The sequence below is a fragment of the Carettochelys insculpta genome, chromosome 2 (genome assembly GCF_033958435.1).
Source record: "Carettochelys insculpta isolate YL-2023 chromosome 2, ASM3395843v1, whole genome shotgun sequence".
Lineage (NCBI taxonomy): Eukaryota > Metazoa > Chordata > Testudines > Carettochelyidae > Carettochelys > Carettochelys insculpta.
This window is the reverse complement of record NC_134138.1, coordinates 181451057-181477506: the sequence shown is the minus strand read 5'-3', so window position 1 is coordinate 181477506 and position 26450 is coordinate 181451057. Positions and strand designations below refer to the sequence as shown.

Here is a 26450-nt window from a genome sequence, read left to right as displayed (position 1 = left end):
ACCTAATATGCCATTAGCTTTCTTGGCTACAATGGCACACTGTTGACTCATGTCCAGCTTCTTGTCCACTACAGCTCCCAGATCCTTTTCTGCAAAACTACGACCAAGCCAGTCGGACCCCAGCCTGTAACAATGCTTGGGATTCTTCCAGCCCAAGTGCAGGACTCTGCACTTGCCCTTATTGAACCTCATCAGACTTCTTGCAGCCCAGTCTTCCAATTTGTCTAAGTCAGTCTGGACCCTGTCCCTACCCTCCAGCGTATCTACCTCTCCCCTTAGCTTTGTGTCATCTGCAAACTTGCTGAGGGCACAATTCAACCCCTCATCCAAGTTATTGATAAATATGTTGAACAGAACAGGACCCAGAACCGAACCTTGGGGCACTCCACTAGAAACCAACCACCATCCTGACATCGAGCCATTGATCACTACCACCTGGGCCCGACCTTCTAGCCAGGTTTCTATCCATCTTACCGTCCATTTATCCAATCCACATTCCTTTAACTTGCCGACAAGAATATTGTGGGAGACCGTATCAAAAGCTTTGCTAAAGTGCAGATACATTGCATCCATTGACTTTTTTCCCCTATCCACAGAGCCAGTTATCTCATTGTAGAAACGAATCAGATTGGTCAAGCATGACTTGCCCTTCATGAATCCATGCTGACTATTCCTGATCACACTCTCTCTCTCTCCTCCTCCAAGTGCCTCAAAATGACTTCCTTGAGGAGCCCCTCCATGATTTTTCCAGGGGCTGATGTAAGACTGACTGGCCTATAGTTCCCTGGATCATCCTTCTTCCCTTTTTAAAGATGGGCACTACATTTGACTTTTTCCAATCATCCGGGATCTCTCCCGATCTCCACGACTTTTCAAAGATAATGGCCAAGGGCTCGTCAACAACGTACGCCAATTCCCTCAGAACCCTAGGATGAATTAGGTCCAGGCCCATCGATTTATGTACATTTAGCTTTTTTAGATAGCTCCTAACCTGTTCTTTCCCTACCAAAGGCTTTCCACCTTCATCCCACAATGCATCACTTACCACATTAGTCCGAGAGCTGTCTTTGTCCGTGAAGACAGAGGCAAAGAAAGCATTAAGTACTTCAGCTTTCCCTGCATCATCTGTCACTGGGTTACCTCCCTCATCCAGTAGGGGCTTCACGCCCTTTCTGATCACTTTCTTCTTGTTAACATGCCTGTAGAAACTTTTCTTGTTATCCTTCACTGTCCTCACGAGTTGCAATTCCAGTTGTGCTTTCGCCTTCCTGATAACTGCCCTACGTTCTTGAGCTATACGTTTATACCCCTCCCTGGACATCTATCCCAGTTTCCACTTTTTGTAAGCTCCCTTTTTGTGCCTAAGTTTTCCAAGGATTTCCCCATTAAGCCAGTCTGGTCTCCTACCGTATTTACTTCTTTTGCTGTGCATCGGGACAGTTTCTTTCTGCACCTTCAGTAGGGCTTCCTTAAAATAATGCCAGTTTTCCTGGACTCCTTTTCCCGTCATGGTAGCATCCCAGGGGATTCTGCCCATCAGGTTCCTGAAGGAGTCGAAGTCTGCTTTTCTGAAGTCCAAGGTGTGTAATTTGCTGCTCTCTTTTCTTCCTTTGGTCAGAATCCTGAAGTCTACCATCTCATGATCACTGCTTTCCCGGTTGCCCCCCACCTCTGCCTTCCTGATTAGTTCCTCCCTGTTTGTAAGCAGCAGGTTGAGCCGTGTACGACTTCTGGTCGGGTCCTTCAGCACTTGTACCAAGAAATGATCCCCAACATTCTCCAGAAATTTCCTGGACTGCTTGTGTACCGCCATATTGGTCTCCCAACAGATGTCAGGGTAATTGAAGTACCCCACGATAACGAGAGCCCGCGATCCGGAAACTTCTCTGTTTGTCCAAAAAAAGCCTCATCATCCTGATTTGGCAGCCTGTAGCAGACACCAACCACCACATCTCCAGTGCTGCCTACACCACTAAGCTTGACCCATAGATTCTCAACAGGCTTTTCTCCCTCTATGTACTTGAGTTCCAAGAAATCATAGTGCTCTCTTACATACAGTGCAACCCCTCCTTCTTTTCTCCCTTGCCTGTTCTTCCTGAACAGTTTATACCCTTTCATGGCAGCACTCCAGTCATGCGTGTCATCCCACCAAGTCTCTGCTATTCCAATCAAGTCATAGTTCTTGGACTGAGCCAGGGCTTCTAATTCCTCCTGCTTGTTACCCAGGCTTCTGGCATTGATGTACAAACACCTTAGATAACCAGTCGCTCTCCTCGCCCTCACTACTCGAACCAAGGGTCCACTTTTGTTGTACACTCCTCTTTGCATTTCTTCCCGGCCTCCAAGTTCCTTTCTACCCACAGGGTTTTGGTCACTGTCCCCCAGAGAACCTAGTTTAAAGCTCTCCTCACTAAGTTTGCAAACCTACTTGCAAAAATGCTCCTTCCTCTCTTGGTTAGGTGGACCCCATCTCTTCCCAATAATCCTTGTGCCTGGAACAGCGTCCCATGATCAAAGAATCCAAAGCCCTCTTTCCGACACCACCTGTGTAACCATGCATTTACTTCCTCAATTCGATGGTCCCTACCTATCCCTTTTCCTTCGACAGGAAGGATGGACAAGAACACCACTTGCACTCCAAATTCTTTGACCCTTCTTCCCAGCACCGCATAATCTGCAGTAACCCGCTCAAGGTCATTCTTGGCCGTATCATTAGTTTCCACATGCAGAAGTAGGAAGGGGTAATATTCTGAAGGCTTGAGCAGTTTTGTAAGGCTCTCAGTCACATCCTGAATTCAAGCTCCCGGTAAACAGCACACCTCACAAGATTGCAGGTCCGGTTAGCAGATGGATGATTCAGTCCGTCTTAGGAGGGAGTCCCCTACCACCACCACCCGTCTTTTTCATCTGGGGGTGGTGGTCATTGAACTCCCACCCCTAGGACTACACATCCTCTGTCCTGCAGTAGAAGCAATTCTCTTGCAGTTTTCTTCCTGTGAAGCTCCTTCCAAAGCATTCACCACCGCAGAACCAGTGGAGAGTGCCTGAAAGCGATTACTTATCTCTGTATCAATGGGAGACTCGTACCAGCCTTCTTCTTCTTCTAGAAGTTACGTGCTGCCAGTTCTCCGCTTTGTCCCTTACCATCCTCCCCGGTTCTTCCACCTGCCGTGCTTGCAAGATTAAACGCTCCCTTCTGCCAAGGAAATCTTCATCCTCTTTGAGTATAGCGTTAACACTTGAGCCTCCAGTCCTCTTTCTTCTTGTAAAATGGAGACCAGTTTGCACTTAGTGCAGACAAAATCCCTTCTTTCCTCAGGGAGGAAGACAAACATGGTGCACCCCGAGCAGGTAACAGCAGCAGACCTGTCACTATCCATGCCTGCCATCTTAAGAATCCTGTTTTGCCTTCTCCTTTACCTGCCTGGAGAACTTCCTCTTTAACTCCCTGTTCACAAACTCACCTGCCTGGACCACAAGTTCACCTGTGGTAAACTACTGACGGAGGAAAAAAGATAAAGCAGCACTTCTCTTCTGCATAGTAGTGTCAAAGCTTTATTAAGTCACTGTTCAATGGTAAACTTTTGAAAGAACAAGCATGTTCTGTTTGAAGTTCTGAATGACCATTCCTGAAGTATTTCTAATCCTGCGCTTCTGCTGTAGAACCTTTTTATAATAGGTACTTTATATAAAAATTCCTTGTTATATATTCTTTACTTCCACTACAGCATGTAGATTGTCTATGGATTGTAACTGAATGAGGAGGAGAGAACTAGAATGGCATCTGTCTTCATTTAGTTTGCTAGTGATATTTAACCAGAATAGCTAGTTTCAAAATTTTGATCCATCTGGGATGTTGTCTGCATAGAAATGAAATCTATAAATAAATAATTATTTTTATGACATACACAACTGCTGGGTTTTTTATAGGAGTTAATACTTCATTACACATACAATGCACATTTAGGATTGTAAACTACAAAAGCACATTTCCACTGACTTCAGCAAATATATTCGGACACTTTTCTAATGTCAGCAGGTTTCAGTGACATGTTAAAACAAAACTGGTATGAGTAAACTTCTGACCTTCTGGACTCAAGGGATTAATAAACCTACAGTTCAGCCTGCAAAATCTTTTAGGTGCCGTCTCTCTCTATACACTGCTACAGAGTGTAGCAAAATGCCATACCCCGATCTTGATTAGGGCTGTAGGGCACTACCGCAGTTGTTAATAGTAAAAATCCTCTGTTTGTGTGTATATGATAAATCCTTATATTAAGTGGCAACTGAAATTGTTTTTTGACGGAAGAATACTTAGGAAAGTCTCAAGAACCGATCTCCCTCTGTCATGTACTAATACCTGTGCAGTGTCTTCAAAGGATGGGAGAGGGAGGCTTTGTCCAAATCTATAAATCCCTTCCTTAATTGGTTTGAGCCATTTTTAATGCATATAACAAGTCAGTTATTTTCACCAAGATATTTGTAATGCAGCTGTTGACTCAGTGCTTAGGTATCCATTTATGCCTAACATCAGTGCTTCTTTTTTATCCCCCTCCAAATAAATAAATAAAAAGAGCTGGTATTCAGCTGGCTCCCTGCTCCACTCCCCCAGCCAATCCTGCAGCTGGAGCTGCCAAGGTGCCAGGACTCAGTACCGGAAAACACAAAAAAAAGTACTGCCTACCATGATATAAATAGGATGTAGGATGTAATTAGTTTGTAAAAACCCAGGAAAAATAGACATTTTTGTGGAGGTATAAATTTCCAGTCTACTTGCTTATTGGTAGTATTCAAAGCGAGACCTGTTGCCTCGTATTTGTTTTCCCAAGGATTCCAACAAAATTCTGAGTGAAGCTAGTTGTGAACATGTACTATGAAATCAAATATTGTTTCCAGTTAGAAGTGATAGGGTCCACCAGAGTGGAAATAACAGTACATAGTTTTCATATTTCTGTCAATGGACCCATACTAAATGGGTACATACTGACCCTCCCTCCTTTGTGGGGCATTTTTATGGGGAAAGCAAGGCTTTTCTGGCAGTTTATAGCTTGACTTCCATCAGAGCTAGTTTTCCAGTGTAAAAATGAACTAAAGTAAACAGTATTCACTTTGGGCCCCAGAGTGCTACTCTCATGTTCCTTGGATATTACTCCTTCCAGTTCTGCATCTCAGTTTACACATTCATATGATTATTCTCTAAACAGTTGTAAGCAATCCTTCTAATCTTCTGACAAAGAATTCTATGTAAACTGGGAAACATGTCTCTTTCACCACCAGAAGTTGGTCCAATAAAATATTAGCTCACTTACCTTGTCTCCACAATTCTGGGACCAACACAGCTGCAACAACACTGCAAGTGAACAAGATAGTGACAGCTTGGCTTAATTCCAGCTGTTAAGTTCCAGTCAGAAGCTTCAAATTAATCACCGGGTAGCTTACACATCAAAACACTTTCAGGCTATGCTATACCAAAACCAGTAGTTAATGCCAATTTTATGTTACTACGTCAGTATGGAAATTTATCTAATTCAAATTCTCTGCTTTAATGTAGTATATTTTTAGCACTTCCTAAAGTATAAAATGAATTCACTAGAGTATATCTTTTTGCAGTGCAGTCCACATGCAGACTTTGCTTTGTTTCATTGCATTTTATAAATTATTAGTTTTATAACATCTTGCATTATTTTAATACACTAATGGTTACATGTCTATAAAAGATGACATTTTAAATAATTGGTCCTAACTCTCTTGTGCTTGCAAAGACTCAAGTAGAAATGTAAAATAAGTATGAGACTCATGGAATATATTTAGCTGCTTTCTTATGTAATTTGTTTAAACTCACATTTTTTCATTTAAAAAATTATGTATACTGCTATAGAACTAAAAGCTTCCTCTGTGCTAAAATAACTTAGTGCACTAAATATGTAACACCATCTACAGAAAGTGATAGTTTTATTTCCAATATGGGTAACAGTTACCTCTGAAACAGGGGCTCTCAAATTGTGATATGCTTACCCTTGGGCAGGGGTCCGAAACTGAAATAGTGAGAAGAACCATTTTTTTTCAAATTCAGTTAATACTTAATTGATACTTGAAGAGCTGCAATGCATGTGAACATGAAACAGTTCTTAATAAGGCTGCATCTACACTATGAGAAATTCAAATCTCAGGCATTTAGCTCAATATTACCATATGACTGTCTTTGCTTTAAATACCATTAGCTCAATTTTGGAGCACTTATATCGAGATTACAGTATTGCCATTACCTCATGGGTATCCTGTCAACCTCGAATTCAAAAGTTCAATTAAAGGCCAGTGTGGAAGCGCCACATCTTAAAATCTAATGTATTAGCCTCCAGGGGTGTCCCATATGTAACCAACAATGCCCCTCAGTGCTCTGCTCTGGCCGCTGCTCTTCAGGTGCGCCAGAATTAGGTAACAGGAAGACCGTGACTTTCAAAGCAGGAGCAGCAAGCCTGTGGCTGTGGGGTCATGTTTGTATGAGAGCCCGAGAAATGTCTTTCTTCGCAATTAGCACTGTGAGTTCATCTACCCAATACAAATAGCCCCTGCAGGGAGTCTGTGGTTCTGCCTCTACACTTGTTGTTTTCTTCTGCGCTGCCTGGTGGCAGCCGGTGCCCTGCCGCACCATGTGGCAACAAGGCATGTCGGGGTCATGTTTCCATAAGATGCTGAGAAACTACTTCTCAGTGGTTTACATTTGTGCACAAACCCCCTTCCCACCCCTACAGGCGCCACACAGTTGGGGTCTTTGCCATGCTGAGCCACATCACATGGGTAGCCCCCCAACGATAAAAGGATATATCTGCCATTGGTGGTGACCATGCTGCCAGGTTGCACTAGATCCTAGCTTGCACATGTTTTTAGGGCTCCAAGGGTGGGAAAGATATTTGGGGGTTGCAGCCATCGGGAGGCAGTCTCCCCAGTGGCTAAGATAATCGGGGGGGGGGGGGGGGGGGAGACCACTTCAGCGGGCCCCACCACTGAACCTTCCTCATAACCCTAGCATAGGATCAATGGGGCTTGTAGCTGTGGGGAGGGAAGTCTCTCCGGGCGGCTATAAATATTTGGGGGCTTGCTGCCACCGGGAGGAATTCTCCCTCTGAGACTAAGATGGTCTGGGGGACTACTTCAGCTGCTTCAACATTTCAAGTGGCTCTGCAGCCACAGCCCACTCCCACATCCTGCCAAAAATATTTTTGGGAGCTTGCTGTCCATTGCAGACACCCACTAGTTTGATATTTTGGTTATAAATATCTTTTTGCTAACATTTCCTATCTGCCTTCATGCTTTGACCCCTTTTCAATGTGGCTGCGCAGCTCCAATAGGGGCGGGTGTGGCTGCCCCTCCCCCCAGCTCTCATGCAGTCTGACTTCCCTCCACGTGCAGCATGTGGGTGGCTCTCTGCCTTGTCAGCTTCCTCTTCCAGAAGCCCTGCCCTGTCAGGTTCTCCCCTGCTGCAGCTGAGTGCTCTGTGGCTCCGGAGGCTGCTGCACCTTAAACAAAACAACTTAGGAGTTTTTTGGTTGTGAACGTCACACTATAACTAATGAAATATAGACAGACAGTTCCTAGCGTAGACGCACACAAACTTGGAAGTTAACTTCAAAGTTCGGCACTACTTTGAAGTAGCCAGCAGAGTCTACATGCGTTTTCCCTTACTTTGAAGTTAACGTTGAAGTAGGGAGCCCAGCTTCAAAGCCCTTACTCCATTCCTGGGAATAGAGCAGTGCCCTACTTAGAAGTTTAACTTCAAAGTAGGGTGTATGTAGACACTCAACTTCAGTCTGTTACTTTGAAGTGAGCAAATTCAAAGTTTATTTTTGTAGTGAAGACACAGCCATAGCGTTAACACACAGAGTATCAGTGATGTGACGGGAAGGGTACATTTGGTATCTGATAGATTTGGAAGAGAGTATGCGTAATAAGAGAAGTTTGGGAACCTCTTCTCTAATACAATATGATCATAATATTCTTTCCCAACCCTCATGGCTAGCCAAAGATGAAGAGGGGCTATAGCATATCTTCACTGGTACTACACGTTGAACCTCTCTAGTCCAGCACCCTCAGGACCTGACTTTTGCCAAACCACAGGAGGTCAGTGTTGACTAGCAGCATTACCAACATGTCCTCTGCTTACTGGGCTCTTAGAAGACATTTGGGGCAAATTACAGCTAAATAACAGCACAGAACGCTGAGAGCCTGAACTGGTGGCTGTAAACAAACTTTATGGAACCACCTGCAGCAGAGGGGGAGGAATAGCTCAGTGGTTTGAGTATTGGCCTGCTGGACCCAGGGTTGTGAGTTCAGCCCTTGAGGGGGTCATTTAGGGATCTGGGGCAAATAGGTTGGGGGGGGCAGGGGGAACTATCGGGGATGGTGATGAGCCCTGCTGTGAGGGTAGGGGACTGGACTCAATGACCTCTCAAGGTCCCTTCCAGCCCTGTGAGGGGGGCGTGTGTGTATTTTTAAAAAAAAAAAAAAAAAAAAAAAAAAAAAAAGAAAAAGCTATATTTGGACAATTGCTGGGGAGGGAAGCCCTATCCTTGGGGGTGGCATTTGGACTGCATCCTGGCAGTTGCCTACACTTGATTTAGACCCTTTGACTTTTGCCATAAACACACACATACTTAGAGCCATGCATTATTTTCTGAGCTTTACATGACACACTTAAATTGTGGGAAAAGAAACCCTTTTACTGGAGGTAAGAATGGGTAAGTGTTAATACTGGACTCAAGCATCTTCATTATTTGAGATATATAATGAATTAATCATACATGTGCAAATTGGTGGTAATATGACATTCCTGTAAATTTATGTTAAGCATGGTATTGGTTTTTTCTCCCAAAATTCTAGGTGGTAGTATAGCTTGGAAATATATAAAGCAATATACTATAGTGGAGTGAATAGTCAGACTTGGACTTGGAGTTCATTACAGCATTATGCTTCTAACGACTTGTGACTGAGTTAGCTCATGGCTTGCAGACTGTTTTTGCTTAAGGGCATCAGTTGTGCTTGCTGTGCTGTAATGATATACAAAACAGTTTTGCAGTAATTTCTCTTGTGTTTCCGTGAAGGGTCACTAGTTAATTTATTCAAGCTACATATCATAGTGTATTAAACTTGACCAAAACATATCACCACCATACTCAGAGAGAATTGCCTGGAAGAAGTTGTCCTTGTTCTGTCCTCTACCGTGCAAAAATTAGTATTAAAGAAAAGCTTCATGTGAAAATGTTTCTGCTTTGTATTTGCAAGTGCCTTTATACAAGATTTCTGAAAAGGTAGGGCATGTCCAAAGAGAAAATACTGTACCAGCACATTAGGTTTTCGTCAGATATTAAAAGTCAGATTTAAGCAAGTATTTGGAGACCTAACAATGCAAATAGGTACCTAGTAGGTGTTTTTTTTCCTTTCCAAAACTACATAGATGTCTGACTCCCACTGTGTTCAACTTTTTAAAATATTAGGTAGCAGGAGGGTTCAGCATTCAAAATGTATATGAAATACAAATTTAATTGGAGTTTTGCATTGCATCTTTACATCAAAATAGCGATAATATAAAAGTGTTTTAAAATAAATTTGACAACTCATTTATATGCCTGACTGACCCTCTGAAGTACTGATTAGCGCACACGGAATCTTTTTTTGAAATACGATTTTTTTTGTTCATATAGTTGCACTCATATTGCACCATTTTTGTTAACATAGATTGTTTGTTTGTTTTTTACCATGCTGTAGAATCCAGTTTCTACCAGTTCCTAAAATGGGGGCTCCCCGTGGGGGAAGCAGGTTTATAAAGGAAATTTGTAGCAATTGAAAACTTAGTTCCCTTGAAGTTGGCATGATCACAGAACTGCAAGGGATCTCAAGAGGTCAAATCCAGTTCTCTGCACTCCTTGCACAACCGTGCACCTTCTTCTAGACCATCCCTGACAGGTTGTTTGTTGGGTCAGGTCCATTTGGTGTGAACTTGCAGCAAATCAGAGATCCTTTACGAATATCACAGCAGATGGAGCTGACTTTTCTATAGTGTTCTTATCTTATCCATTTATCTTCTGGTGCAGAGATTGTTCAATTAGTCATGTACATGGCAGAGGGGCATTACTGGCATGTGATGATATATGTCACGTTAGTGGATGTGCATGTCTGAGACCCTGATGTTATGACTTGTGCATTAGGACAGATCAGTCTCTTTTGTGTGTAAAGGCCCAATCCATCTCCTACGGATGTAACAGAAATCTCTGACTCAAAGGAAGTTGTTCTATGCCTTAATTGCCTGCAAAAGCAAAGTGGCAGATTTCTAAAGACTGGTTTAGAAATGGTTCACTTCTAAGTATATGTCTACACATCAAGCTGGAGGAGGAAGGGGAGCCTGATTCCTAGTTTGAGGGGAGACACAACCTAGCTGTCATCAAGCTGGCATGCTAAAAATGGAAAGCAAAGCCTACGTATCTAGTATCTGTGCCTGGGAGTCTGTCCCATTCTAATATTGAAACTGCTTCAGCAGTATTCCATTTTTAGCATGCTAATTTGATAAGAGCTAGCTCTTGCATATATCTCCTCAGCCTGTGAACCACACCTTCAGCTCAAATGGTAGACGTGCCCTATAAGCATGGTGCAACATTGGATTTTCATTTTACATTGTATTTAGACTTTGAATATACTAAGATGAGAGAATCTAGCTTTTTATGATGTTTTCATATTCTAAGGTTTCCATAACTTGGTACCTATAAAAAAAAGTAGAATCTAACAAAAACATCTCATGGGTTTAAGTAGTGTAATTCCCCTACATTTTAGTGCATAATTTTCTTTTCTTTTGTTTTCTGGTTTGGAAATTTTCTCTTAATGGAGGAGGATTTTCATGTTAGTGTAATTGCAGTAGGGGAATATATCTCCCCATGACTAATGTTCCCTGTAATTTTTTCCATCAATGTGTGAAATAAATTTTATGTGCACCTGGGCATATGCAGATTTGCACTACCAGTAGAAACACATCCTATTGTCTGTGGCGCTCTGCTAATCAGCTGAGCAGCAGCTGAATCTTTCCGAGATGGCTGTCTAAGTGCTCAGCTTACAGGGAACACTGCCCATGACTCAAGTACTGAATTTGGCACCATTTCTTCTCATGACTGTAAAAGAGTAGAGCAATAGATGGCTACCAGTAACAGAGAGAAAGCCGTGCTAGTCTATATACTATCAAAACAAAAAAGCAGTCAAGTAGCACTATAAGGACTAGCAAAATCATGTATTAGGTGAGCTTTCGTGGGACAGACCCACTTCTTCAGACCATAGTCATACCAGAACAGACTCAATATTTATGGCACAGATGGCTGCCAGTTTTTGATGACCGTATCTTTTATACTATTTCACTTTTTTCATTACAGTTTAGCTGACACCACCAAGCAAATTTGTATACTTCAGCTATTTATAATTTTGCAAGAACTTTATAAACAAACCAAACAGAATGTCAAGAACATTCTACATGGTTTAACAGGATTTGCTTAAGCCTGTTATCTACTAGTTTGTGATTACTCTTATGCCAAGCTCCACATTAGTTCTATGTAAGTCCTTATTTGCAATTAAAGATTTTTAGAATTCTCTTTTGGCTTGTTTTATGTCTGATAAGACTTGATCTAGAAATGAATGGCTTTCAGAGGCTCATTGTAGACTAATCTAGTTATAGGTCATTTACCTAATCAGCTGTATAAATTTGTGTATTCAATTCATATTGCTTAATCAGATGTACATTTTAATCTTTCTAAAAAAATTCTCTAGCAAGAGGAAACAGTTTACATTTTAATATTTTAACAGTTTATTTTTGAATTTGTAACCTTTTTAAAAAAAATAAATCTTGTACTAATAATCATTTGATTGCTCAATCCTTTTGTGAATAAAGATATTTTTTACAGGATAAAACACAGCAAATGTAAATGGAGTAGAAGAATAGCATTGTAGAACAGTAATTACTTAAACTCCTTTTCCATTACACTGAGAAGACTAGTAGTATATGGCATTAGGGATTTACAAACACTTGATGTTCTTACTGATGTATTGCTATATAATTAACAGAAAATTTAAGCCTATGTATGATGTTCATTCACTCACAAATGTCATCTTCAAATTCTCAGACGCTATGGTGAGTGTGCTTTATAGGCTACCATAATATTGGCAGAATTTGCTTTCCAAAATTGCTTGCTTTAGGAAAACAATTTTGTAAGGTTGATGTGTAAAAGTCATTCATTCTAAAAAACAGTAAATACTAAGTAACCACAATAGAATGAAGACTTGGATATGAGTATCATTGCTTTAGAGATTAAAAAAGTTTATTTTTTTTTCTTCCATAGTGCTGCTGGAGGTGAAATCTTTGACCAGTGTGTGGCTGAAAGGGAAGAAGCCTTCACAGAAAAAGATGTTAAGCAGCTTATGAGGCAAATTTTAGAAGGAGTTTCATTTTTACATAAAAATAATGTGGTACATCTTGACTTGAAAGTAAGTGTGTGTACTTTTTCTCAGAGTATGTCCACACTGTAATAAAACACTGATGGCTGGCCTGGGTATAGTGCCCATCTGTATGTACCAACTCATACTAGAATGCCTTCCTAATTTATAAATAAAAACAATGTGCATATATATCTCTGCATTTTGCAAACTACAGAATTCATCTTTTGATGGTACAGGTTGAATCTTTCTAGTCTGGCACACATTCATCGAACAACATTCACATTCTGGTATGATTTTAGTTAGCCAGAAGCCCAGTTACTGTAGGTATGGCCAAGTTTGTTTACAGCCATCAGTCCTAGCTCTGTGTTCTGTGGTGGTGTTTAGCTCTAAATTACCCTTAAAAATCTTTTAAGACCCTGCTAAATCAGTGGAAGCATTAATAATGCTGCTAGACAATATTGACTTACTGTGGTCTAGCAAATTCTTATGTTTGGCACCAGTCAGGTACCAAGGGGGCTGGAGTAGAGAGGTTCAACCTGTACAATAGATATTTCTTTGTAATTGTCAAAAGTGTCTATGAAATATGGACATAAAATTGCTAATATGTTACACAACCAGATGGATAAAGTTTTTGACTTGTGGTGCATGTTGTTAAAAACAAAACTGAGCTTCATGCAGTGTTTCCTTTTTGTGCTCTAGTAACAGTTTTTAAATGTAAGTTGGCATTGATGTAGACCTGAGTAACAATTTATGCTTTGTGAAATTTGGAAAAAATTGGTTAAGAATTTATTTGAACCCATCCTGGTACAGGCTGGTAAGCAGCAGTTGTTTGTATTTGGGTACATATGGACTGATGCATAGCATTATAATACTGCATGTGACAATTTAATATTTTAAAGAAACGTTGAAGTCACTTAAGTCAATGTTTGCCAACTTTTGCATTCATTAAGAAAAGATTGCAGAATAAAGTGAAGTAACTGCCATCTAAAGCTGGCTTCAGGTTGAATGGTTCAGCTATGTGGCAAAACTTTGAGATTAGGTTTCTTTGGTCAGAAACTCATTTGTGATTCCCATGGCAATTATAAAAGGGTGCTTTTTCTGCATAGGTAGAAGCATTTTGCATTACTGTACTATGATAACTCAAAATTCTGACTCCCATAGAGATTTCTCCACAATTTTTAATGATGGATTTCATCTTTCAATGGTGGAAAAATTTTTATTTTTTTGTTTTTCAAAATAAATGCCATAGATACATGTCTGGTTTTATAGAGAATTGTTTGGAGGTTGTTGGGCAACATAATATTTAAAATACAGGATGATGATATGCACACTCTAAATGCAATGACTTGGCCAGTCAGAAGGTAGAACTACTATAAAACTACTTCCGCTTCATCCAGAAGTAGCTTTGTCAGCTGACAGGCTTACCTTGTCTACTGTACAGCAAACAATGATAAAATGCGTTCTGAAGATAGCAGCCAGAAATGACTGGGGAACACACAAACTCCAGAAGATTAGTCAGATTAGGATTAGAAGATTAGGAGATAATTGGCTGCAAAAGATCTTACCACATCAAAGAATCTGTCATGACATACCTGGAAGGAGTACTATTTTAATCTCCTACCAGGAAATAAAATACAAATATTTTAAGTTGTAGGAAAATAGTCAAAACTGACTGTGACATTATCCGTGGTACAATTTGGGCCAGTGAACAGGTGTGTCCCCTCATTTTGCCAACTTGGGGTGCCTTTTACCCTGATTTACTTTGAGAATTACCCAGTCCAGGTATACTCACACACCACCTCATCTAATGTATAAATGATTCCTGGTTGTATTGCAAGAGTGCTACCTACATCCAACTGCTCTTGAATTACACTGCAAAGCAACACTAGGAAATTCCTAGTCCCAGACTTTTGCCCCAGAAATGTGCATCCTGTACAGCCCTCCTGGACACTCCAACTGTATATAGTCTTTCTTTCTATTAATAGAACATACGTGCAAATCCTGTTTTCCCAAATGCAGTTTCTCAAGCACTTCAACCCAAACATGCTGGTTTAGATAAAACAAGTTTATTAACTACAGATAGATTTTAAGTGATTACAAGTAGGAAGCATGTCAGAATTTTCTCTGTGAAAATAAATGTAACTTGTAACTAATGTGTAACTTAAACTAATCTCTAATTTAACAAGCTAGAGTGAATTGAAAGAAAACATCTCTTGTGTTATCTGTTTTAGTCTGACTGGATGAATCTTTCAGTCAGGATCCCTGTCCAGTCCAGAGCTGTTTCTGTTGTTCTTCAGATGCATAGAAAGGGCAAAGAGAAAGGAAGAATAATTCTGGGATGTCTTTTCTCTCTCTCCAAGAGAGAGGACTATAAAAGGAATCATCTGCTGATGTTCAGGAGACAGTTTGTGTGGGTGCGAACTCCACACTGTTACTTTGGCAGGAAAGAAAAGGATGTGACTGAAAATCTACATGTTGACAAATCTATATCTTGGCTACTTAATCAGATGATGGTCCATTTAATTTTGATGACACCTGGCTGAAGTGTTGCCTAACCTTTTTGTTTCTAGGGAACTGATTTGTGACTCTTCCCAGTGATTTCCTACAATAGAATAACTAACTTTACAATATTACAACACATATTTTATCAGAAAAATAATGATGAGTAGATTATGACTTTTCAGATGATTTCTCTCAAGTCATATTTTGTATGAAATTTATCAATCTCATGAAAGAATTGAGCATAGAGCTGTACAGGCTATCACACATAATAAGTTTTGAAATCTTTCAAAGCAGAGGAATTTGACATACTTTCAGTGGATGCAGAGTGAGTGAGTCTGCATAATGTGGTTAAAAGTAGAAGCTGCATCTTAATTACCAGCTATTGCCTAACTGGGGTACCCTAATCAAAATGGCTGGCAGAGTTGTTCCAGAATGGGTTTCATCCAGAACCAGTACTCACTCTAAGCTCTTAGGCATCTGGCAGGGCCCCTGTACTAGCCTGAGTCCTGACCCGCCTGCTCTCTTCCATGCCAGAAGTGAAGTGGTTGAGATGAAAGAAGCCACAAGCTATGCATGACAGAAGCATACAAAATTATCACGCAATGTGAGCATCTGGGACCAGATCCCAAGCAGCCAACTTATATTTAATAGGATCCTGGGCAGATACCTGAGAAACTAGAACATCATACTCTCCTGTTGCAGCTTCTCTGTTGTAATTTGACCTGGCTGTCAAAGCTACCTTGTGTATGTCTACACATGTGCAACTACCCCTGTAATTGTAATGGCATGGAGAACAGTGCATATACATATTTTGTTTTTGTTTTTTTTTTAAATATAGATTAGTGCAGAGCAAACCAGAATTATAAAACATGCTCCTGTATACCATCCCATAAGCTTCTGCCTTGTGTAGCTTGGTGAAAGTTTACTGTTGATATAAGCAGTGAGCATGATCTATACATTTTCTTCTTTGTGACAGCTCACTTTTGCAAAAGTGGAGGAATTTATTAAGATGTTACAGTATTGAAAACTTTGTAAAGTGTCCTAAAAATGTAGCAGGCATTACATTTGCAAAATACTGTTTTACTATCCATAACATGACCAACATTTTTCAACCACAATTATACTACTCTACAGAATTGTCATGGAGATTTTGGAAAGGGTTAATGAGCTTATTCTAGCCCCACTAGCAGATGATTGGCTGATGCTTACTTGCTTCTTTCTCCCCACAGCCTTCACAGTTCATACATAGATCTGGGAGGGGTTGTCATGAAACAGAGGAACCTGTTACCCTGTGGATTTCACAGGACCCAAATCCACCCAGATGTGGACTCTGAATAGTGTGTGAGATATTTCAGAAATATCAAACATATGTTTCTCTTTGCAAAGAGAAAAACTTACATCAGGAATGCTCCTTTTCATAATTAGGTCATCCAAATTCTGAAGATCCATATTCTTAGTCATTGTGGCCATGGAGGGCCAACTCTGATAATACACAGACAATATTTTACCAAAGAAATTTTTTAATGACTATCAACATAACTTGATGGATGACACACAAGTAATTCAGTAATAGGAGAGCAAATATAAGTTCATCCAAACATTAGCATCTGAATTACACATTGGTTCTTAAAACAGTCCAATTGCCTTAAACGTGGGTGTTTTTGTTTTTAACATTTTATTTTCTTACAGATGGTAACAAATTTAAATGTTCTAAAACAAAATGGTTTTTAGTTCTAATCTCAAAAGCAGAATTGAGATCAAGCACAACAGATAAAATGTCTCAAAACAGACTATTCAAAATAATATGCTTTTTTAGATCTCTAGAGTTTAAAACTTTGAAATAAAAAGTGGCCTAAAATAAGTCAATAATAAATTAGAGCCCTACAATTAACAAAAAAGTATGTGGTTGGGAAAACAATTGGAGTCTCCACATGTAGATAGTATTAAATTGTAAGCACCAGTATTTTCTCATAAATATGCTAATCTCAGAACAGCAGGCGTTTGATTTCTCAGCCACACAGATGCATCCTACTGTTAAAGGTTTTGTTTGATTTTGTTTTCAGTCTCAGTGCTTGACTGAGTCTTAAATTAAAAAAAAATTTTTTTTTCCATGTATTGGAAGAAACATCCTCTTTATTTTGTCGTCTGAAAACACCACTGCACTCCTACAATGCTATAGTCTAGTGTGCTGAGTGCTGAAAAACCTAGTCATTTTGTTTGATCCTTTTGTTTTTCAGCCCCAGAATATTCTGCTAACTAGTGAATCTCCTTTGGGAGACATTAAGATAGTTGATTTTGGCCTTTCCAGAATACTGAAAAGCAGTGAAGAGTTAAGAGAAATTATGGGAACTCCTGAATATGTAGGTAAGTACAACAGATCCTCAGAATTAAAAGTACAAGAGTTACAAACTGACTAGTCAATCATGTGCCTCATTTGAATCTAGAAATATGCAATCAGGCAGCAGCAGAGACATTAAAAAGCAAATATGATACAGTACTGTGTTAAATGTAAACTAGTAAAAAATTAAATAACTTGCCAAGCTAAGGGAACTCTTTGTTTAATTTAAATTAAGGTTGTTAAAAGCAGCATTTTTCTTCCACATAGTAAAGCTTCAAATATTCAGTATTCATTTGTAAGCTTTTGAAAGAACCGTAGGCTGTTTCTACATGGAGCCCTAGTGCTGACAGTTTAATGCAAATAAGTCTCAAATGCAAAATGACAGCTTATTTGCATATTCACACAGTTATTGTGCATATTGAGACTAATTTGCATTTCATTTGCAGAAATCAAGCAGTGTAGACTTGGGTCTGCTGGCAAAAGCCCCATTTGTCAGCAGTGCTTTATGCCTGGAAAAAATCAGGCATATAAGGCCCTGCTGACAAAGGGGGTTCTTGCTGGCAGAACCATATCTACACTGCTTAATTTCTGACACAAATGCAAATTAGTCTCATGAATATGTGCATTGGCTGTGCAGTTATGCAAATGATTTACCATTTTGCATTTGAGACTTCTTATTTGCATCAAACTGTCAGTGCTAGGACTCAGTGTAGACAGTCGTCATGTTTTGTTCAGAGTTAAATTTTTCAGACTTAGCCTCCCTTCCTGAGCTCTTCGTAAATATGAGGTTCTGCTGTAATTACCAAAACAATACATAATAGCAATGAAATATATAAAGTATCTCATGTCCAGCTATATGGTTTCAGTCTTCAAGGATGTGGATGTTGTCTATAACCAAAAAGAATGATAGGAAAAACCTTCAACTTTAGACATAATCATGTAAATTCCTGCTTACCAGTAAAAAAGAGTTAATGTCTTCACAATTTGTACAGACCTAAGTGCTAGAAGATAAAATGCTTCTGTATGGCATCATCAGACATAAAGTATAATATAAATACAGGACCACACGAAAAAAAATTAGTATAATCAATTATAGCTTTAAAATGAAGTCACTGGAACCATTAACATCCATACCCTTAGTATAAAAACTATAATTTGAACTTACACTGGCCCCATGATTTGAAAATAACATTTTGTGTGAGTGAAAGAAACATTTGTCTGCTTTGTTTGCAATCTGTAGTTATGAACTGGTCCCTGAGGTTTCTTCAGTGCTGCGGAAATGGGGACAATTGACATCTGACTGTAGGACTAAGAGCATTCTGGCTTTTCTGTCATGTTTAATAACTAGAGCCTCCTTGCTATCAGTAGCAAACACACATACACATTAATTCTCTGTTAACTGATCCAAGGGCTGGGTGATGGAACCACAGTGTGGATTTTTAGAGCAGTTTACTCTACCAAACAGTTGAGTGCTTGCCAAACTGATGTGATAGGAGGTACCTTTTTTAGAAGTCCTCTCTTTCCACAGAATTGGAGCTAGCAAAGACCACTAATGTTCTAAATCATTTTATTTGCTAGTAGGAAAGATTAGACAGTCTTAGGTATGCACCATGAAAATAATTAAATGAAGTATAAATGTTATAGATTATAGTAGGTGCTAAAAGCAGACCATATGCTTAACAGAAGTGTTTATAGGACTGTTTTTTGTTTTAGGCCTTTTCAGTAGTTGGTCACTCTATATCTCTTTTGTGTGTTTGACTTACAGAGGTGACTACTCTATAAAACAGTTAGGGGCAATGCAGACTAGTGAGTGGGCCACACAGGTGGCCCTCCATCTCAGTGGGCTACAAAATTGTCATAACTAAGACAGTTTCTCAGGTTAAGGTAAGGTGGTTTTACCAACTGCACTTGTGTAGCAAGAATTTGCAGGGTGTGTCGATTGAACCATAGCAACACTTAATTTGGAAACAGAAGCATGTGGCTCTCACAGTGTTGTGAGCAATCAGCTTGCACCTAGCTTCATGTGCACCTAATTTAAGTATGTGACAGTTTTGTAATACTGGCAGGAGGGGCAGGGGCCGGAAACTGTGGACAAAAGCCAGTAGAATCTGGCAACCCTGTGCATGGGCAGCATTTAACAATGTTTCATGGGCTACATACAGAACACCAGTGGGGTGCAGGTAGCCTACCACTGCTGTAAAACTCATCATTTTTTGTACAATGGGTGGTTATTTAAGACTTCTAAACTCAAAAAGCAAGTGCAATAAAAAACAGAAAACAGATTATTTTTCTTTAAATAAAAAGTAAATTACAGTGATCAGTTTATAAATTAAGTTTAACTTGATACAGATTTTCTTTCAGATGTTTTCATCATATTCCAGATTATGCAAACTGGGCTGCATTATTCATTCTTCAGAATTACCTAGTTTTGCATTGTAATACTAATTGTGACATATGACTTTGCATATAAATGAGTAAACAAATTAGTTCTGCTTTGAACAAAAAAACAAAGCAACACAAAACTTACTTTATGCTTTTTTTCATAATAGCTCCTGAAATTCTGAGTTATGACCCAATCAGTACCGCGACAGACATGTGGTAAGTGTAGCCTTAATCTGTACAACTTTTAAAAAATTTATCTTTAAAAGTCTTAATACTTTTTTTTATTTTAATTTAGGAGCATTGGAGTACTAGCATATGTCATGCTAACAGGGATATCACCTTTCTTAGGAGATGATAAACAAGAAACATTCTTAAATATAGCACAAATGAACATAAATTATTCCAAGGATGATTTTGACCTCGTATCTGAGTCTGCTGTGGATTTCATCAAAACCCTTCTGGTTAAGAACCCTGAGTAAGTACATTAAAAACCTCTCTGTTCTAGAGACCAAATGACCTCTAAATACAACTACAAGCTAAAGCATTGTCTGAGTCATTCATAGAGTAGAGATAGAGTAACTGAAGATTTGCACTGAAACATTGCACTTCTTTATGTACAACCACATTTTGTGTGTACAGAAAGGCCCATTCCCAATTTCTCATAAATGAATGCTGTAATGAGTCTTGTATTGCTAAGCCTTCTCTAACATTTACAAAAATAGACTACGTGAATTGTAATAGCAATAATAATCAAAACTGAACCATACTTGTCAAAAATTAAATAAAGTAAATGTTTGGTGTAGTACTTTTGCTCATTTGCATTTGTTCCCTGAATAATCTTGCAAAGTTAGTGAGCTTGCAGTTAGCGTCTAAGTCTGCATGGATTAGTAACATGTTTTACTATCATTTGTTGGACTATCAGTAAATCATTTTTTTACTTGTGAACAGAGCAGATTTGACTTGGTTGCCACTGGGAGGCAAATGAAACCCATCCAGTGCTGCTTTGCTTCTGAAAAGTATCCATGGTACTTCTATTCCTTCCTCAGCAACTGTCTACATTGTTTCACAGGGAAAACAGCAAGCAACATCAAGGATACAATTATTTCACAGTATTGTATAAATCATTGTGTAATTAGGCAGCTCTAAACTATAGATTTCATAGGATTTGATATTTAGCAAGGTATATAAAACCAAAATGTTAGAGGATTTAACCCCCTCTGCTGTTACTGGGCTGCTGTTACTGTTACTCTGAGTTTTTCTTTGCAGTTGATGACTGTGAGCACAGTTGTGTTTAGTTCCCTAGCTGATCTGTTAATCCTATTTAATGCAAAGTCATATCCCTAGAGAAATCTGTTTTCTTTCTAGTTCTTATCCAAGTCTTGCATTTAATATTCCTCTTTTGACAATTTTTCTGCCATTCTTTTGAATGAGCCTTCTTCTCTCCATAGGGAACGGGCAACAGCTGAAGAATGTCTGCAACACCCATGGCTAGCACAAAGTGATATTCCAGACCCTGTGTGCAGCATCAAGAGTACAGCAGAGGCAGTAAATACTGTCATCCGAAAGGATGGAGATTCTGAAAACTCTATAGCTGCTGAGGAAACTGGAGAGGAATCAGTAGTCACTGAAGAACTAATTGTAGTGGCTTCATATACATTGGGACAATGTAGGCAGTCAGAAAAAGAAAAAATAACTGAACAGAAAGCCATTTCCAAGCGGTTTAAATTTGAAGAACCACTGCTGCAAGAAATACCAGGAGAATTCATTTACTGAACTGTATGGGACTTTGTAGTTGTAACTTAAAGGGGATCGTTCCTACAAAAAAAAAATCGTATTCAAGGTGCATTTCACCTGGATATGCAAAAAACTTTCTAGGTGAAGAGGAGAATGTTGATAAAAGGCAGCTAAGACAACTGTGCCAAGATTTTAACTTCACAGGATATTTAAGCAAAATTTTGAAGTGGCTGACAGGAGTGCAACAGCAATAATGATTTACTTTCTCTTAGGGGAGGTGGGGAGTTTGTACTGTTCTTGATATTTGTACTTGATATTTGATTTTTTTCATATTGTTTCTTCCGCTACTTGGGAGTAATTGACAGCAGCTCATGTTCTGCAGAACCTGATGTTATGCGGCGTTTCATAAATGATGAAAGAAGTGCTAGAAGACTCATTTTTGCATTAATTTGCCATTAAATGTAAATACACAGAGTTAGATTTGCCCCAACATATTTTTTACTCTGATATACCACAGTGATTTCTGTGGTTAACTTCTAATTAAGGATGGTATGAGAAGAGTCAAGCCAACTGGATCTACACTTGTTTTGTTTGTTTTTAAATTTGAAATTGAGACTTGGGGTTCTTCTGGAACTGTCATTAATATGACTTCTTATTTCTCTAATTGCCATCTGTGTAGAAAAGAAAGTCCACAAACTCAGTTGCATAACTCTTTCTGTTTACCCATCAGCTGAGGAAAGAACTCATCATTCCCTGAATAGGATAAATTGTGGTCTGGGAAGAACCTACCCTTGGGATACAGAAAAAGATGGTATAATTTATAACTGGATAAAGAATAGGCTTGGGCAGCTACATAGATGTGACAGTTGTCAGTGAGGATGGTCCCTCTTGGGGATAAATTAGGGACCAAGTTGGCAGCAAACTTGTAACAGGTTGTGTGACCTACAGATGCCAGAACATCAGATTGAGTCCTTAGTTTTCTGAGACATTTCAATATCAGTGCAGTTCCAAAGTTCCATTTTGGTGGAATTGAAGTTTATGGTTATTTCATAAATTGTTCAACTGTTTATTTAGTTTCCCCATGTTGTTCACAGTTCCTTGATGATAAAGTCTTCTAAGACACACCACAAATAGGAATGCAGCTAAATTAGATTTTTATTCATTTCCACAACACTAGTCTTGCCCCCCCCCCCCCCCAACAACAACACAAACCAGCCTGTGCTTACCATTTAATTTTTTTGGTACTGCCAACCTGGATTTCCCGCTACTAAGTGGTAATCTTGAAAATTCTGTCTTCACATAAGTGATAGATAAGTAGTGGTTTTACTAATAAGCACAAGTAGCTTTCACTATAATGTTTGTGTTTAAGATGGTTGTAATAAAGCAGGAAACGGATGCTAAAAAGATATAGAAGGAGGTAGCATGAAAAGCAGTGTCATATAGCGGGAAAAGCTCTCTTTCCTTGATGGCTCCGAGCCAGCATTTTTGTCTGATTTTTTGCTTTCAGTTGAAGCCACATCAGAAAAATTGCATCTATAAACTACTATATTCCATCATATTTAGCTTGCTTTGTCCCTGCTGAATTGTATACTGAATATTCATGTAGATAGGGCAGCATCTCATTCCATCATGTACAGTAGTTGTGTATTCAAACTGAATAACTCACCCATATTGTAACCATCAAGTGCTTGATTTCTTTGAAGCATTTAGAGTTGTATATTTGTTACATTAAGATAATGCCCCCTGCAAACAATACCCATTGTGGTTTTATGTTCTTAAAAGTTAAGAAGTTTTCAAGCATGTTTTTGGATAACTATGAAAAACTAATATAAAAACCAAAGTTCTGACAAAGGAAGGTTATATGCGGTTTAGCTTATATTGTCTTTATGGGCTATGGAAATGACCAACAGTGATCAGATTACAGAATGCTATTTGGTGAACTCTGTGCTGATCCCTATCAAATATTGTTACAAGGATGCAGGAGCTGAAGTTGTCTCAGTATTTTTCTGTCCTCCTTACACTGGATCGCTTGACCAGATCATCTGTATTGGTCAAACTATGTCAAGTGAAAACTCACTTCAGACACAATTGAAATTATAACTTCTAAGCCACACCCATACGTGTCCCAGGGAAATTTCAATGGTATTTATTTTCCTTGACTAAAACAATCTGAGCAGTAAGAATTAGATGTTTGGACATATTTAAATCTAAGTTATGTAAATCTATATCTATTTCATAGTCCAAGTCTACACTATGTAAAATAGAAGATACTTAAGAGGGATCATCTGACTTTGCTGTATTCAGATAGCTGAATACCAACTAACAGTATTTCAGTTCATGATATTTCATTACATAATCATTAGATGCAGGATCCTTAAAACATATTTTCCTGTGTATATACCTTTACAGTAGGCTTGTTAATAGAAAGTTCTCAGTAATGAAGATCAAGGGGAGATGTTGAGCTGCATAGCTTTGGTCCTCTGCCTTTTCGGTTATGTTGTATGACAGTGAAATATGAAAACCTATTTAAACTAAATGAGTTATATCTGTTACAAGGCCAGCTTCTTTTGAATTGGCTGCTTTGAGATCTCCATTGTGCTGGATTTGTTGGGGGTTTTTTTTTGTTTGTGCCTTAATGTGGAATTGTACAATACTACTTAAATCATTCTGAAATTTGTATAGATTTATGTAAAAGTGTATTAGTTTGTAAGTTATAAACAAAACATGTTAAGTTGGTCTGTTTAGTGCAAAAATAAAGTTTCTATTAATGTACTGCAGGGCTGTGAGCCAACTCCACACACATCTGAAGCTTTAATAGTTATTTCCATTCCATTAAAAATATATACAACTGTAATTAAGGTATTGCTATTTCAAAGTCAAAGAAAAGATCTATTCAGTTTGCTTGGTATTAATTTCAGACGTGCTATGCCAAGATACAACTTTGGAAAAAAATAAGCATGAGAACACATCACGGATATGTATAAATAAGTATAATCTTTGGGCTGAAATTTTAGTCCCCGTTCCGTTTTACAGACTTGAAAGTGCTAAATATTTCAGCAGCTTCCTAGGGACAAATGTACCATGATGATGCTTATAGCTATATCATTTTATAGCATGCCACCTATTGGGCTGACTGGAGGGATCTGTAAGAAGGTGGTGAAAAACAGCTTAGTTAACCTTTTTTTAAAAAATTTACACAATGCTTAGCAATTTTAAGTCTCTGATATTGGATGCCTGCACTAATATTGTGGTGTGTTCCATCATGTTGTGTGATGTAATAAAATGTGGAAAGTAATGGTGGTATAAAGAAACTGGGCCAGGGCTAGACAATATTAACACAAACAGCAGTGTTATCTGGATTTGAGAACAAACTTCAGAAATGCAATGCTGTGTCTCAACTTCTCGCCTGTAATTATAGCATTTGTGCAGCTATAGAATTACAGCCGTTAAACACAGAAAAGACCTAATTTTTCTGCTGGCCAGTGCAAGATTGTTAAAACTAAACTGACTTGGTCATGCTTCTAAAGTTCCTAGCTTTTACTTAATTTCACCTTCCAGCCAAGGGTCCCAACACTCTAACATTAGTGAATTTTAGTTCTTCAAAACTCATGGTGAGTGAGCCTTGCACCCATTTTATAGATAGGAAAAAAGAGAAGACAGGTACAGATCAGAGCATTGAAAGGGGCCAGTAGAGGATCCCTTCAGAACAACAAAGAGAACAGGCTGCTGATTCAGTTACTGCAAGAACTGAGCTATGATCCACCATTTCAATTAGGGTGCAGAGCACCTGAATGATTCAGTGAGTGCTGCTAACAAAGTTGATTGTGTTTACAGTATTTGTATGGAAACAGTTGGGCTGGGTCTACACGTGCCCCTTCCTTTTGAAAGGAACATGTTAATGAGCCTGTTCAAAAGATGCTAATGAGGCACTTCAATGAATATGCAGCCCCCTCATTAGCATAATAGCAGCCTTGGCAATTCAAAAGTGCGGCTTTTCAAATCACGCAGCCTGGAGAGACGGGACTTTCTGAAAAGACCCCCCCCCCAAGTTTTTCAAAGCCCTTCTTCCTATCTGTTAATCGTAAGAGGGGCTTTTGAAAAACGGGGGGGGTGTCCTTTTGGAAGATCCCGTCTCCATGGGCGGCATGTGATTCGAAAAGCTGCACTTTGAATGCACAATGAGTATGCAGTCCTTCATTAGCATCTTTTGAACAGGCTCATTAACATGCCCCTTTTGAAAGGAAGCGGCACGTGTAGACACAGGGTTGGTGTATATATTATGCTTGAGATTGCTTTTGTTGGAAAGGGAAGGTGTAGTATGTACCGTGCCTTTGAGCAGAGCATGCACCAGGAAGACTCAGTGGATTTACCAGATAACTAGGAATGCGGGACTCTCTTTTTGTCTTATGTAACTGTTTTAGTTCTAATAATGACTTAGTTACAAGAGTATTTACCACTGTGAGAAAACCATCACATGTATATTCATGAACTTTGCCATACACCACTTTCAAATATTAATCTCAGTCATGTTAATAACTAGTAGTAATTTCAAAAAATTGTTAATGGCTTCTAGACTTAGAAATATTTAGCTATTCCATTTAGGATTATCATCTCAATTGTACTGAATAAAAACCGAAGCGGCGGAGCGCAAGTCACTGAAAATAGTCAAGTTCAAAATACTAAGTTTTGGTGAATTGTGTATAAAATGGCATATAACATAACAGGCAGACCTAAATGCCATCTAGATCAGTATCCACCCTCAAATAGAGGCCCATACCAGATGTTTCAGAATCTGCTATAGCCAAATGAGGCTAGGTCTAGACTCCAGACTTCCGTTGACAGAAGTTCTGTTGCCAGAGCGCAGGTCCAGACTGCAGATCTCCCAGAAGAGATCTGCTGTTTGGAAGCATTCTGCTGATGTCCCTGTACACCTTGTTCCATGAGGAACAAGGGATGTCTCGATGGGGGAGAGGGGAGGTTTCCTGACATTTGGCCCCATGTAGATGGGCCAGATGTTGGAGAAACCTCC

The 26450-nt window shown here is 39.1% G+C and overlaps 2 protein-coding genes across 7 annotated transcripts in view; one reads left to right on the top strand and one right to left on the bottom strand.

Annotated features, from left to right (window-relative positions):
* STK17A (serine/threonine kinase 17a) overlaps positions 1-24265 on the top strand; it is a 47856-nt gene extending 23591 nt beyond the window's left edge. The window contains exons 3-7 of the mRNA XM_074988071.1: positions 12369-12513; positions 17205-17331; positions 19855-19903; positions 19983-20162; positions 21136-24265. Of these exons, the coding sequence (XP_074844172.1) occupies positions 12369-12513; positions 17205-17331; positions 19855-19903; positions 19983-20162; positions 21136-21460 (826 nt within the window). The 3' untranslated portion in view covers positions 21461-24265. The remainder of the gene's footprint in view (positions 1-12368; positions 12514-17204; positions 17332-19854; positions 19904-19982; positions 20163-21135) is intronic.
* Positions 1-26450, bottom strand: part of COA1 (cytochrome c oxidase assembly factor 1) — a 210530-nt gene that overhangs the window by 102787 nt on the left and 81293 nt on the right. For 5 of the 6 annotated variants that reach the window (XM_074988077.1, XM_074988073.1, XM_074988072.1 and 2 more), the window contains one exon: positions 5310-5350. The exons of the other annotated variant lie outside the window; for it this stretch is intronic. In XM_074988077.1, the coding sequence (XP_074844178.1) occupies positions 5310-5350 (41 nt within the window). The remainder of the gene's footprint in view (positions 1-5309; positions 5351-26450) is intronic. 6 annotated transcript variants of the gene reach the window in all.